Raw genomic sequence first — 14321 nt, forward strand, 5'->3', positions numbered from 1 at the left:
CTTGCTTCACACTGGGCTGCAAACCGTCCCAGTGCATGCTGAAGGTCCAGGTTTCATGAGGCCAACAGGACAACATCGTCTTCAAAAAGCAGAGATGAAATCCTTTGGTCCCCAAACTGGACTCCCTCCGGATCCTAGCTGTGCCTAGAAATTCTGTGCATAAAGATTATGACCAGAGCCGGTGATAGAGGGCAGCCCTGCCGGAGTCCAACATGCACCTGGAACAGGTCTGACTTACTGCCGGCAATGCGAACCAAGCTCTGGCTTCGGTCATACAGGGACCGGACCGCCCTCAGCAAAGGGCCCCGGACCCCATAGCACTCCCCACAAGATACCACAAGGGACACGATCGAATGCCTTCTCCAGGTCCATAAAACACATGTGGACTGGTTGGGCAAACTCCCATGAACCCTCGATGGAGAGTGTAGAGCCGGTCCAGTGTGCCATGACCAGGACGAAAACCACATTGTTCCTCCTGAATCGGTCTAATCCTCCTCTCCAGTACCCTGGAACTTTCCCCGGGAGGCTGAGGAGTGTGATCCCCCTATTGTTGGAACACACTCTCAGGTCCCCCTTTTTGAAAAGAGGGACCACTGCCCCGGTCTGCCAATCCAGAGGTACTGTCCCTGACTGCCATGCGATGTTACAGAGACGTGTCAACCATGACAGTCCCTGCACATCCAGAGACTTGAGGTACTCAGGGCGAATCTCATCCACCCCCGGTGCTTTGCCACCAAGGAGTTTGGCAACCACCACGCAACTACTCGAGCCGCAGTACACCTGGCCTGCCTGTACCTGTCAGCTGCCTCCGGAGTCCCACAATGCAACAACACTTGATAGGACTCCTTCTTCAGCTTGACAGCATCCCTTACTTCTAGTGTCCACCCCCGGCATGTCGCGGTTACCACCGCGACAGGCAACAGAGACCCTGCGACCACAGCTCCAAGCAGCCGCTTTGACAATGGAGACGGAGAACATGGTCCACTCTGACTCAATGTCCCCAGCCTCCTGCAGGATCTGGGAGAAGCTCTCCAGGAGGTGGGAGTTGAAGACCCCACTGACAGAGGGTTCTGACAGACTTTCCAAGCAGACTCTCAAAACACGTTTGGTCCTGCCGACTCTGTCCGGCCCCCTGCTCGGCCAGCGGATCCAACTCACCACCAGGTGGTGATCGGTTGACAGCTCTGCCCCTCACTTCACCCGAGTGTCCAACACACACGGTCGGAGGTCTGATGATACAACAACAAAGTCAATCATCGACCTCCGGCCTAGGGTGTCCTGGTGCCATGTGCACTTATGGACATCCCTGTGGTTGAACAAGGTGTTCGTTATGGACAAACTGTGACTAATAACAAAACACCACTCATGTTCAGATCGGGGAAGCCGTTCATCCCAATCACCCTTTTCCAGGTCTTACTGTCATTGCCCACGTGCGTGTTTAAGTCCACAAGGAGAACAATGGAGTCCCCAGTCAGAGCACTATTCAGTACTCCTCCCAGGGACTCCAGGAAGGCTGGGTATTCTGCTCTGTCATTTGGCCCATAGGCCAAAACGACAGTGAGACACCTGTCCCCAACCCAAAGGCGCAGGGACGCGACCCTCTCGTTCACTGGGATGAACTCCAACATATGACGGCTGAGCTGTGGGGCCACAAGCAAGCCCACACCAGCCCGTCGCCTCTCACCTTGGACAACAACAGAAAATTGGAGAGTCCAGCCCCTCTCAAGGGTTTGGGTTGAGGTGAGCCCGACTATATCTAGTCGGTACCTCTCAACCTCCCTCACAAGCTCCAGCTCCTTTCCCCACAGTGAGGTGACATTCCATGTCCCTAGAGCTAGACTCTTTGTCTAGGGATTGGGTCGTCGGGCCCCATGCTGACGACTGCCACCCAATCCAGACTGCACCCGTCCCCTAGTTTCCTCAGCGGGTGGTGAATCCACCGGTGGTTCGGCCCACGTCGTCCTTTCGGGCTGAGCCCGGCCGGGCCCCGTGGGTAGAGGCCTGGCCACTAGGCACTCGCACACGAGTCCCAGCCTGGCTCCAGGGTGGGGCCCCGGTTGCGCTATACCGGGCGACGTCACGGTCCTTGATTTTGTACTTATCATAGGGTTTTTTGTGCTGCTCTTCATCTGGCCCATCACCCAGGACCTTTTTGCCAAGGGAGACCCTAGCAGGAGCGTAAAGCCCCTGGCAACATAGCCCCTGGGATCATTCGGGTACTCAAACTCCCCCACCACGATAAGGTGGCAGCTCTCGGAGGAGAATTATACTGATTTACCTCAGTATAATCACTCACTTTCTTGGACATAAAAACTTCTTTTTTTTCCTAATCATATACTGAATATATTGTACACCCAGCGATGGACGGTAAAGGAACATTGTGGATGTGAACGTTTTTCGCGCATCCTCGCCGAGACGCGAGGGGGCGCTGTAAGCGTCAGTGACGCGTGGTTTACGCAGTAACGCGTCGTAGGAGAATAAACAGTCTGCACAGGTTCCACTTCCGTAGCTACCCTGAGGGGCATCTTTTTCTATTGCAACTTTAAATCCAAATTTCGGTTCGAAACCCTCGGTCATGTTACTCGTTTAACCATAAGGATTAGAGACGCCTTACATATAAATATCTTGGGGTCGTAAACTCGCTGTATATAGAGTTTACTTCATCAGTCATCGCTGCTAAAGCTAGTTGTGTTAGCTGAGAGTCAGCGGTAGTTGAAATAATTAAATACAGAATCGAGTAATCCGCTCTTTGTCCAGTATTAATTTGAATTTAAAACAAGGCAGTCATGGCCACTAGGCGTCTGACCGATGCCTTCTTGTTAATGCGGAACAATGCAATCCAAAATCGGCAGATATTGGCTGAGCAAGTGAGTACATACGACCCCCGTCTGAGTACACGTAGCAATGCTACGGTGAGTGGTTTGCATCGTTTTGACATTATGCACTGTGTTTGCCCACGTAGTCACAGAATTGTGTTAGCTAGATGTGTGTTTCAGTAGTGTTTAATCATTAGAATATATCTACAATGGTCGTAGTTTTGTACCCTCTGTTTCGGAGGGTCCACGTTTTGATCCTAATAGTTTTCAATATTAAGCGTAAACTGTTTCAATGAAACTTGCTAAATTCTAGTGTGTATTTAAAGATGAGTCTCAATAGTAGTGTAAATTGTGTGGGATCTTGTGAACGTCACAGCATGTGTTCTCACGTCCTCATGCTGATCCACAGGGGTGTTGCTAGGCAAGAAGCACTGCTGGGGGCTGAGTTCCCATTGATCAGCTCCATTCTTTCCCTCATGATCTCTGTTCCAGTGTAATACTGTATGCCTTACAAGCTAACTACTCCTGCTTCAGGTTAAAGATATATACTGTAGGTATACATGGATGATGTCTTCATCAATAAAGTGTCCATCCAGCTATCACATGCATTCATTTTACATTCATTGTGCACGTTTTCAGAGAGTTGTTAGCTATGAAATGAAATGCAGCAGAAATGCAGCAGTAGCACAGGAAATGGTTGTGGCTGTGTTAACCATGAGAAGAACAGTTTGACAAATGTCTATGGACATGAAGGCAGTTTGAAACAGATAATTCATACTTGGATGGAGCATAAATGAAGTTTTCCATCTACTGCTTCGACTGCAATAGCACAGCTGAAACAGCTGCTTGTGAAGGTAAAAATATAGACATACTGTATTAGTGTTTGTGAAAAACTCAATTACCCTACTAACATTTAACATAGCTAATATTTGCTTTCAATACAATTTGCTAGCAAGCCACAATGAATGATAAGATTACACAAACACACTATATATTGTGGATTAATTGAAGCCATGAAAATATTGTAATAATTCATGTCATCTTGATGACATTCATATTTACCAGATGTTCAATGGGTCAGGTATATCAGCTATTTTTGGATTTATCAGTAAAATTTGATCCTTTATATCACTTTAAAATTTTATGATGTTCCATTGTGCCATCATACCATCATACATCAATTCTGTTTGGGTTTCATGCTGGTACATGGATTACTGTGTGTAAAGCAGTGTACCATCAATCGCTTGCACACTGCTGCAGATGGATGGATGTGCTTTGGTGTGAAGACTTAGACTGAAAAGTGTATCAAAGCTTGTATTCTGGGTAAATCTGTGTTGCTTTAACATAGTGGACTCAAGTATTATTTTGCCATTATTGTCAATTGATATTAGTCCACTTCAAATACGGGAATTTGTTAAAACATTACATTATATTCTGTTAGATTGTAGTAAATCAATCCTGGAGCATGCCCCTAGCAAAATTATTCTAGCAATACTCCTGATATTCCCCTTTGGTGAAAAGTTTTCATTCTTTAGGAGACATACAAATTAGAATCTCTAATTAATTTGGATCCCGTGCATTTAATCTCCAAGATGTGGTCAATGTGAAGGCTGATATAGATCCCAGTGGTTTGGATTGGTGCAAGAATGTCCTATTGTTCTCTATAAATTATTCACATTCATGTCACTTTAAAGAAGTGTTTCACCACATTTTAAAATCTGACCATCATCTACTTGTGCATTGCCGTGTTTCAGTTTGGCAGAGTATTACACGGTAGGGAACACTGATTTGGAGCTTCAGCCCTTTCTAGGAGGGGAGACCAGGTGCTGAATACAAAGTAGGGCAAACAGTTGTAACCCTAACACTCACAGTTAACCCTTGTAAACATTTTAACTAGTGAGTGAGCTCACTGAAGTAGATTCAATTCTCAACTTCTACACTGAGAAGCATTTCAATTTAAACTACTAAGGCTATCTTCAGTTGAGGATGTGTCTACTGCCTTTCGAAAAAGTATACAGCTAAATTTCTTCTACTTAGCAGACTGAAGACTTTTGATCCTCTTTATCTTTCTGCTGATAAGCTGTTGTTGCTCTGCTAAGCCTGGACCTGTTTGTCTGACTTGGAAAAACTAACCCAACAGCCTCCAACTCCTTGCTAGGCTCTCTTTTACATTGGTCCAACCACTGGTGTTACAAACAAATTGCTAAGTAGTCTAATATCTCAGTGTATTTCATAATATGTCTATTAAGTACATGTTTGTGTGGTCCTCAGATTAGTTTTCAATCATACTTATTTACTGGATCACTGTGTTAATGTCAACGTCTTTGCACTCTCCAGCAATGTCACAGAGAAAGTTTTGGTGCATTCAGTTGTGTCTGGCTAGGAAATGAATTATTATTTAGTCAAAAAAAAACAAAATGAAAATTTGGGAAAGATGTTATTTTTTTGCTTCAAGTCACTTTTTTTGTCAGCAATAGGAAACTTTCCTTTCCTTTGCAGGGACTCAAACAAATCTTTTTGTACCTTAGAATATTCACATTTATAATGGATAAACAAGTAACTGATTACAAGAATATTAACTTTATGCTAAGTTTTAGATAATATAAAAATGGTTCCTAATGTTGTGAAGCCGTGTCAGGTTGTTTTGAGTCTCAACCATTTCAACCTCTCACTTTGTTTCTGTTTCATACAAGTCTTGTTTCATACATGCTTCAACACACTACTTTTCACACTTGTGGTGTCTTGGGGGATAATTTTAAAAGGTAGAGCTTCTGTTTCTCTGTTTACACTTTCTGGTGCTGGTTCTACTCATACCTGCTTTGGTATCATGTACTTTTCTGGAGGCCGAAAGAGGACTAGAATTTGTAAAAGTGGATGCTGTCATTATGACATCTCCTCATTAGCAACCAAAGACAGGAAAATCTGCACCTCAAACATCCATGGCGTGTGTTTTTGGGTTGTCATTGTCCATAATAGCTTTCACTGACTGTAAAAATGCAGCAACTGTTGTATTTTACTGGTGATACAACAATCCACCAGGGGATCAGCAGTGTTTTCATGTCACCTTTTACTACCTGATCAGAAGTGATACCAAAAAAGTAGGTATCATATTAAATTAAATGAAAGACGCAAAAGGAATGTTGAGTAGGCCTGGACCCTATCGTGGAAACATGGCATGATATTCATTCTAATTTCAGAGTTGACTTTGGTATGAACTGCTTTCTGGGCTCACTTTGTCCTCCTTCTCTCTTTTCCTTTTCTTTGTACTCTTGGATCCAACCACTCTGCTTTCTGACAATCGCACTAGGAGCTTGATGAGGTACTGTTGGTTCCTTTGTGGTGGAGTTACTTCCTCATGTTGAATTATTATGTTTTTTTATAAAACAATAATATACACATACATTTGATATTTATGTATTTATTTTTTTAAGTTGGCAGATGATCGAATGGCATTGGTGTCAGGAATCAGTCTTGATCCTGAAGCTGCAATTGGAGTCACCAAGAAACTTCCCCCAAAATGGATAGAAGGGGTTGATGAGGTAAAAACAAAAAACAACTTTTGAATTTGGAGTGAATAATATAACCTTATCTCTTAGAGACTGTTACAAATGCCTCACATCTAAAGCTTATAATTATACCTGTTTGGAATCTTGTCATCCCTTTGTATTGTGTGTGTGTGTGTGTGTGTGTGTGTGTGTGTGTGTGTGTGTGTGTGTGTGTGTGTGTGTGTGTGTGTGTGTGTGTGTGTGTGTGTGTGTGTGTGTGTGTGTGTGTGTGTGTGTGTGTGTGTGTGTGTGTGTGTGTGTGTGTGTGTGTGTGTGTGTGTACAAGTTTAAGTATCTTGGTTTTAAAAGATCCAAGTGTTTTGTTTCAGATCCAGTATGACATCACACGGGTTAGGCAGAAGATGAAGGAACTAGCTTTACTTCATGACAAGCATATGAATCGTCCTACACTCGATGACAGCAGTGAGGAAGAGCATGCTATAGAAATCACAACACAGGAGATTACGCAGGTACAGTGATCCGTCGTCATACATACTGGAGACCATCTTCATTTAAAGACAAAAAATGATCAACATATTTCATGCAGAAAATTGTAAATTTGCATGCTTACAGGCATCTTCCATTGACTAATATTTTTATATAAGTACAGTCAAAATCTCAATAGTGTTGCTATTTGCACTTAGCCTTATGAATAGTAAGTGTCTCTTGATGGGAAGTAGCTATATAGTAGCTATATAGTATACAGTATAGTATGTAGTAGCTTTATAGTAGCTCCTGGCAATATTTCACATTGAAATTAAACATGGCGTGCCTTTCTGTTGGCCTATTAATTTTATGTTTTCTATAGATGTTTCATCGATGCCAGCGAGCTGTGACGGGTTTGCAGTCTCGCTGTGGCCACTGCACTGAGCAGGAGGAGAGGCTGTTGAGAAACGTGGTCTCGTCTCTGGCCCAGAGTCTGCAGGACCTGTCAACCAATTTCAGACATACACAGTCCGACTACCTAAAACGTAAGAACACTAAAGCTGCTGGTGCTCTCATCCAAATGACATATTTTTGTGCTCAAGTTGTTATTTGCATGTTGATATTCCAGGTATGAAGAATCGCGAGGAAAGATCAAAACACTTTTTTGATTCTGGACCTTTGATGGATGAGGATGACGAATTAGCTGTATATGACAAGGTGGATACTTCTTTTTTAAAATGTTTTGTCATTTATATAAATCCTATTGACAGTTTCAAAATAGAAAGACTAATACAGTAGATACTGACAAAATTAAATATCCACCAAAAGCTTAAAGGTCAGTTTTTATGAATTTGTTCAAAATGACAGCCAGATATGGGAGACATGTTTTTAGCTTTGTCTTTAGGATGTTGGCTATAAAAAAGTCTATCAATAATAATTAATTAAATAACTGTGTTATTTTTCTTCACAGTTTTCACATAAATGTCTGAAATTACTTCTGCATAGTGTCTGTGGACACTTGGTTAGATATACATTTTTTATTTGCAGTAAAATCACCGACTGCTATTCTTTTGTTTCAGGGGTTCACAAATGACCAACTGATGCTGGTGGAGCAGAACACGGTTATGGTTGAAGAACGAGAGAAGGAAATCAGGCAAATCGTGCAGTCGATCTCAGATCTGAATGAAATATTCCGGGACCTGGCTGGAATGGTGGTGGAACAGGTATTTGAAGTAGTCCTGAAATACCACACGAACATTATCCTCTTTGAGTTATGCAGTGGGTTACTTAGTGAGATAAAAAGAAATGTTGATGTTCTCTGTATATAATGTGACAGTTGTCAGTGATTTGCCTTAATGATTTTAAAATACAAAGATTCCTGAAATCAATGGTTTAACCTTTTAAAATGACAAAATCTGAGTGATTTGTTTGTTAATAATAATAAATAATAAAAATAATAAAAACAAAAACCGAGGATTGAAGATGTTTGACATTTAAGAAAAAAATGATAATGATATATAAACTTATTACAATCATCGCAAATACAGTATTACGTAGCATTAGCTTTGTTTAAAATATAAAGATATGATAAATTATTTTTCTCTGCTGAAAAGGCTTAAATTGTTTTTGTTTTTTTAAGGGTACTGTTCTGGACAGAATTGACTTCAATGTGGAGCAGTCATGTGTTAAAACAGACGATGGATTGAAGCAGCTACAAAAGGTAAATATGAAAGGCTTTTTTTGTTTCAGTGACTGTTTCTGATCCGATTCATCGTTGTCATTTATGGTTTCACTATGCAGACATGATCTCCCTTCAAACCCGCTCTATTTCATAATGTTAAATATGTTAAAACGCAGTATTTTAATATATTCTATTTTCTTTACAGGCTGAACAGTATCAGAAGAAAAACAGAAAGATGCTGGTCATATTGATTCTCTTTATCATAGTCCTTGTTCTTATTGTTATTCTTTTCGGAACAAAGCTTTAATGCTGCATTCCTCTGACTTGTTTTTTTGTTTGGATGTTTTTTGTTCATCTGTGTGGACATGGAATTTGTCTTGGTTCTTTTAAATCAAAGCTGACTACCTTTCACACCCAACCTGAAACAATGAAAAAATAAGGATCAGGCATCTCTTTAGAGGCGCATGATTAGTTGTGTGTGGTTGTTCCAAAAAGTGAAACAATCGACCCGCTGTAGCCATAGCTGTTTACTGAAGTGTCTCACACACACACATCACCCAGATTGTATGACAGAGGTTTGTTGAACCCAGCAATGTTGGTGTGTGTGTGTCTTAACGGAATGTGGTTTAAAACATGTGGTCCTAACAAATGGACTATCATTGCTTATAATGGTGAAGCAGAGTATTCTCTGCTCAACATCGACATATTTTTGTCCGGTTCCGTTGCAAAATTGCTTCTTCTTTTTTTTTCTTGTTACAACAAGAAAAGTTTGTGAAAGTGGAAAAATTAGGAATGCCTTTTAATGCAAATTCATTAATATATGACAAATTGCATTTGTATTTCTGGCTCATTATTTTGTCTTGGGATAAACATTAGGACAGATATAATTACAATAGCCTTTCAGTACCAAGTATATGTTCCTTTGTTTTATGGACCACTTAGTAGTTTTATCACTTTCCTCCTCGATCTTGAGATGATGTATTCCATTGAGGAGGTAGTAGACAGCCATGAGCTTCCTTCTATTTGTCTGTTTATTTGAAAATCAAATCATCTGCACTTTTTCATGAAGTGCTTATTTTAAAACACTTCATAGTTTTAGTTTTTCATGGTTCTTGCACAAAGTGCTACCTTTTCTGAACTCTTGCAGTTTGCACATATTGATGCCTGAGGAGGAGTTATGGTTGTTATGGATGTAATACTACTGTCATCTGTATGATGAGAAGAATTATTTATTTTTTTAATAACTTCAATAATCAGTGGATTCACAATGCGTTCCATCACAGGCAGAATTACTGCACATTGAGTTAATTATATCTGTAGCTTAAACCTAACAGTTATAGTCCTTCCCTCTGAGAAAACTGTGATGTAATCCAACCCAAGCAAACATGAAGACAGGATTGTGAGGTTTTTTTTTTTACTTTTAGAATGGACACATTACATTTAAGTTGTCTTTGTTGAAAATAATTGTACTTGTGTTCTTTAAAGACTCGTCTGATTAGTTTTATTTGACATATCTGTACTTGATTCTACAGTTTATAAACCTGTTAAAAACATCTTTGTCATTGATGTAAAGTTGTATGTGAAAAATAATCCAGTCCTGATGATCCTTCGCTGATTTTGGTTCCCCAACGAAATCAGGGAGGAGGTAACGGGGTTAGTAAACCTCAGACATGATTCTTTGTGTGATTTCAACTATAGCACTGGTGCTTGTGTATAGATTTTTTTTTTAAAAACCCTCTTTATTAAAGTTTATTTATATTGTCAGAGTCAATGCTAAATGCAAAATATATGCAGATTTGTAAAAAATTATTTAAAAATTGGGGGTTGTTGCTGTTCTAATGTTAAAGCAAGAGGCAACTGCAGAGAAAAAAATTCAATATTTTAATGAAGTTTACAAATTAAAGGGACAGTAAAGTTAATTTCAGTGACATGTATGTTATTCATCATTATGAAAAATAGAAGAAAAAATAAATTTTATGTGTGTAGCATCATCTGTTCGGTCAAAAAAGCTTAAAATCTGCGCCGCAGCAGCTTCCGCATTCAGTGGTGACGTGAGCATCATACGTCATTGAGGCCAAACACCTTAGCAGCCATAAGAAAATGTAATTCTAGACGTGATTAACACCAAAAATTTCATGGTTACCTGCACGGTGAATGGTTGTGTCAACAGAACAGCAAAAAGACGCAACTGTCAAAAATATTCACTGTGGAATGAATAACAACTACAGTTGTTATTAATTCCACACAGTCCAATAGTAATAAATGGCAGTTAGCTAAATTCTGACATAATGTGGACAATCCCTTTGATGGGCTAGCGTGTTGCCATTTTTAGCGCGATACCTTCCAAAAGGTATTCTAAAGAACGACAGGTTTTGTCTTCGCGTCTTTTTGCTATTCTGTGGACACAACCGCTCACCACGCAGGTAATCATGATATATTTGGTGTTAATCGCGTCTAGAATTGCATTGTTTCTAATTGCTGCTAAACTATATTTGGCCCCAGTGAGGTATGATGCCCATGTGACCAGTGAATGCGGAAGCTGCTGTGGCGCAGATTTAAAGCTTTTTTTTTAACCAAACAGATGATGCTACACACATAAAATATATTTTTTCTTCTATTTTTCATGATGAATAACATATATATCACTTAGAATTAACTTTACTGTCCCTTTAAGTGGTCGATTGATTAGCCTGCGATATCACCTAAACGGGAAGATCAGTTCTGCTTTAGAGGTTACTGGGAGGTCAGCCAATCAGCAAACAGGAGAGAAATGAACCCGGAAGCAGATGTTTTCTTTGCGAATTTAAAACCCCGCACACTACAGAGCATTCTGTTGAACTCGGTAGAAAAGTAAAAAAAACATTGTAAAAAAACATTGTGATTTCCAGCATTGTTTCAGAGTACTTTCAAAATGAAATCTGAATCAAGATGAGCTCGCTGGCCTCGCTATTCTGACTGACTGCGTCTGTAAACAAGCGCCAGCTATATTTAGGACGGGAGGTAGCCTTCACTTTTTAAATAAATACTCTCCGCTCTATAACAGAGCTGACTTCACTTCAATCGAACCGCTTTCTTTAAAACGGAATCAGCCATGATTTGCGCAGCAGAGGAGGACGATCCATTCCCGGCGGACGACTGTCTGTTCGAGCCGACCTTCCACCAGGACACCGTTTACCGTCTGGGGGGCCAGGAGCTAAGGATACGGCAGGAGTTCGGGGCCGATCTCGGTGTGGCCGCCCTCGTCTGGGACGCTGTAAGACCAGACCCCACTGTTCTGCCGGTGTGACTGAGACTTTCCCTCTGGGGTAAGGGTGTGTTTGTGTGTTAACAGGCGCTACAACTGTGTCGTTACCTGGAGGAGCAGCCGGTGGACCTTGGAGGGAAGCGCGTCATCGAGCTGGGAGCGGGGACCGGTGTGGTGGGGATTCTATCCGCCCGTCTCGGTATGTTGGGGCCCCCTGTAATGTCCTCACTCCACATAAAAAACACGATCAAGTAATACTTCACGAACCCCTGAACATTACGTTTTTCACAGGTGTATGCAAATACTAGACTGTATATGGACACTGCCTGCTCGGCAAGGTTAAACATGTTCATGCATGAAGTGGACCTTATTTAGTAATAACTACAATTTTGATTAGTATGTTAAAACTACATAAAATAAAGGCATGAACAACATCAGAAGGACGGAATATTGAAATCTAGGTCTACTTTGCAGATTTCATGAATATTGTGTGCGATAAAAAATTGTTGAGATAATATTTGATTAAAAACAGCTGCTTTATGTGCTTGTAAAAATGGAGGATATGCAATCATCAAAATTACAGGACATTGAAATATTGCCTGTTGGTACAAATCAGTCTTTTTTTCCCATTGCATGTTTGGTTATACTTGAAATGAAGAAAATATACAGGTCTTTGTCTTATCCTTGTAACTGTAATGTTGAGTAACAGTGAAATTGCCTTTACACTCAATATCATAATTATGACAATAAATGGAGGTAAACAAATATCATAATTATGACAATAAATGGAGGTAAACAAATATAATTATTACAATAAATGGAGGTAAACAAACGGCTGTCTAACAAAGATGAAAAATGTGTTTTATGATCCAACCTCATTCATGTTATATTTGTGCTTTATATTATTTACGTCTTGTTATTTCTACTTCCTTTCAGTAAAGCAACCAAAGTACTACATATGAATGTATAAATATACTAGGTGTGATTTTTTTTGTTTGTTTTTATCTTGTGTGTCTACCATTGTTTAAAAAATATGAAAAAATGGAAACTTACTCATCACATGTTAATATAATTCAATAAAATAATTATGGTCAAAATAACCTTAGACTAATTTAATTTTTTTTTTAAAAGGTAACTAAAGTACAGTATGTGTTCTGTTTGATGTATCTACAAATAAGATGGACATATGTGAAGTATCTTCAATTGACAGTTTCACAACCAACACACTCTTTCATTTTCATATCTTCTTAGGAGCGATTGTTACCCTCACAGACCTTCCCCTGGCTCTTCGTCAACTTCAGACCAATGTCTCCAACAACACGCCATTCAGTGGTTGGCCTACCAGCCCTCCCACCGTGCTCCCTCTTTCCTGGGGTGAGGATCACTCTAATTTCTCTTCTGACTGGGACCTGGTGCTTTGTGCAGATATAATTTACCTGCCAGAGACTTACCCACTGCTGATGGAGACATTAGCTCATTTGTGTAAGAATGGGGCCGTGGTATATCTCTCTTCAAAAATGCGAAAAGAGCACCGGACTCCTTATTTCCTTGATGAATATCTGCAAAGCAGATTCATTGTGGAGCTCGTGAATCGTGATGACAAAGAAAACATTAACATTTACAGAGCATTTCTAAGGAAAGACTAGTAATGACGACCTGCTACTGGTCTGAGATCTGGATTAGATATTGCCTTGAACAGGCATGACGCTGGTATCTGGGATACCTCTTTTAAAAGAAAGCAGCTTTATGAAGAATGTGTAACAGGAACATATGTTGTTGGATAAAACAATGTTAATTGAGTGTATTTAACTTTTCTACTTAACATTTGTATTTAAAAAAAACAATCGAAGATTTGTTGGTTTTTCACTTTTTGCCTTTAGTTACACACTGCTGTGAAATGAACTGCTGAGAAATAAAATGTTATTATGTAGAAAATGTGTCATCTTTACCTTTCGGCTTGTCCCATTTGACGCCACATAGAGGTCAGCCTATCTTCTGCATCCTCCTCTCTAACATCAACTGCCCTCACGTCTTCCCTTACTGCATCCACCTGGATGAACACTCATATTGTTTGGCAAAATTTTAGGCCGGATGCCCTCCCTGCCACAACACTTTGCATTTATCTAGGCTTGGGATTACAGTTGATACTGGCTTGTGCCCCGTAGGACTTCTAAAATTAAAAATATGTATCTTTTTTAGGGAAGGCGAAGTGGTAAGTATAAAACAAAGTACGACAAAGAAGAGTGTTAACTCGAGCAATTAAAATCAGACATCATGCAAGAATGGGCATTTCATAATGAAAAAGTAATATTTTACTATTTCCCAGAAAAGAATGGGAAAACATTCCAGTTTCAGAATGACAGAAGTTCTACTCGGTTTCCAAAGGTTTACAGAGTGTTATTGGAGGAAGAGACAACCCTGTCCCGACTATTTTGAAGCATGTTGCTAGCAAAAACTTTTTTTTTTCAAAAAATAACATGCATTTCTCCATTTCATCATTTGAAATGTGGACTTTGTGTCATTTTCAATTATACATAGAGGGTTTAAATGATATTGCAAATACATGCACTTTAATTGATATATTAGCATCTCAAGTCTTGTTTGGAAAC

At 40.1% G+C, this 14321-nt stretch overlaps 2 protein-coding genes across 5 annotated transcripts; both read left to right on the forward strand.

The window, feature by feature from the left end:
- Window positions 1–2485: 2485 nt before the first annotated feature.
- stx16 (syntaxin 16) lies at window positions 2486–10021 on the forward strand. Of its 4 annotated transcripts, none has more exons than XM_068315494.1 (8): window positions 2486–2912; window positions 6248–6355; window positions 6691–6831; window positions 7170–7332; window positions 7416–7504; window positions 7867–8010; window positions 8427–8507; window positions 8674–10021. In XM_068315494.1, exons 1-8 carry the CDS (start codon window positions 2787–2789, stop codon window positions 8773–8775), a joined length of 954 nt encoding a protein of 317 aa, XP_068171595.1. In that variant the 5' UTR covers window positions 2486–2786; the 3' UTR covers window positions 8776–10021. The 4 variants fall into 4 exon arrangements, with proteins under 4 accessions (XP_068171595.1, XP_068171596.1, XP_068171599.1 ...); XM_068315495.1 differs by having other exon boundaries at window positions 2486–2867; XM_068315498.1 differs by lacking the exon at window positions 2486–2912 and adding an exon at window positions 3011–3670.
- A 1096-nt stretch (window positions 10022–11117) lies between these two features.
- Window positions 11118–13616, forward strand: LOC137595667 (EEF1A lysine methyltransferase 3-like). The gene is made up of 3 exons (XM_068315886.1): window positions 11118–11721; window positions 11800–11911; window positions 12964–13616. Exons 1-3 carry the CDS (start codon window positions 11560–11562, stop codon window positions 13356–13358), a joined length of 669 nt encoding a protein of 222 aa, XP_068171987.1. The 5' UTR covers window positions 11118–11559; the 3' UTR covers window positions 13359–13616.
- The last annotated feature ends 705 nt before the right edge of the window (window positions 13617–14321 follow it).

The sequence above is a fragment of the Antennarius striatus genome, chromosome 5, assembly GCF_040054535.1.
Source record: "Antennarius striatus isolate MH-2024 chromosome 5, ASM4005453v1, whole genome shotgun sequence".
Classification (NCBI taxonomy): Eukaryota; Metazoa; Chordata; class Actinopteri; order Lophiiformes; family Antennariidae; genus Antennarius; species Antennarius striatus.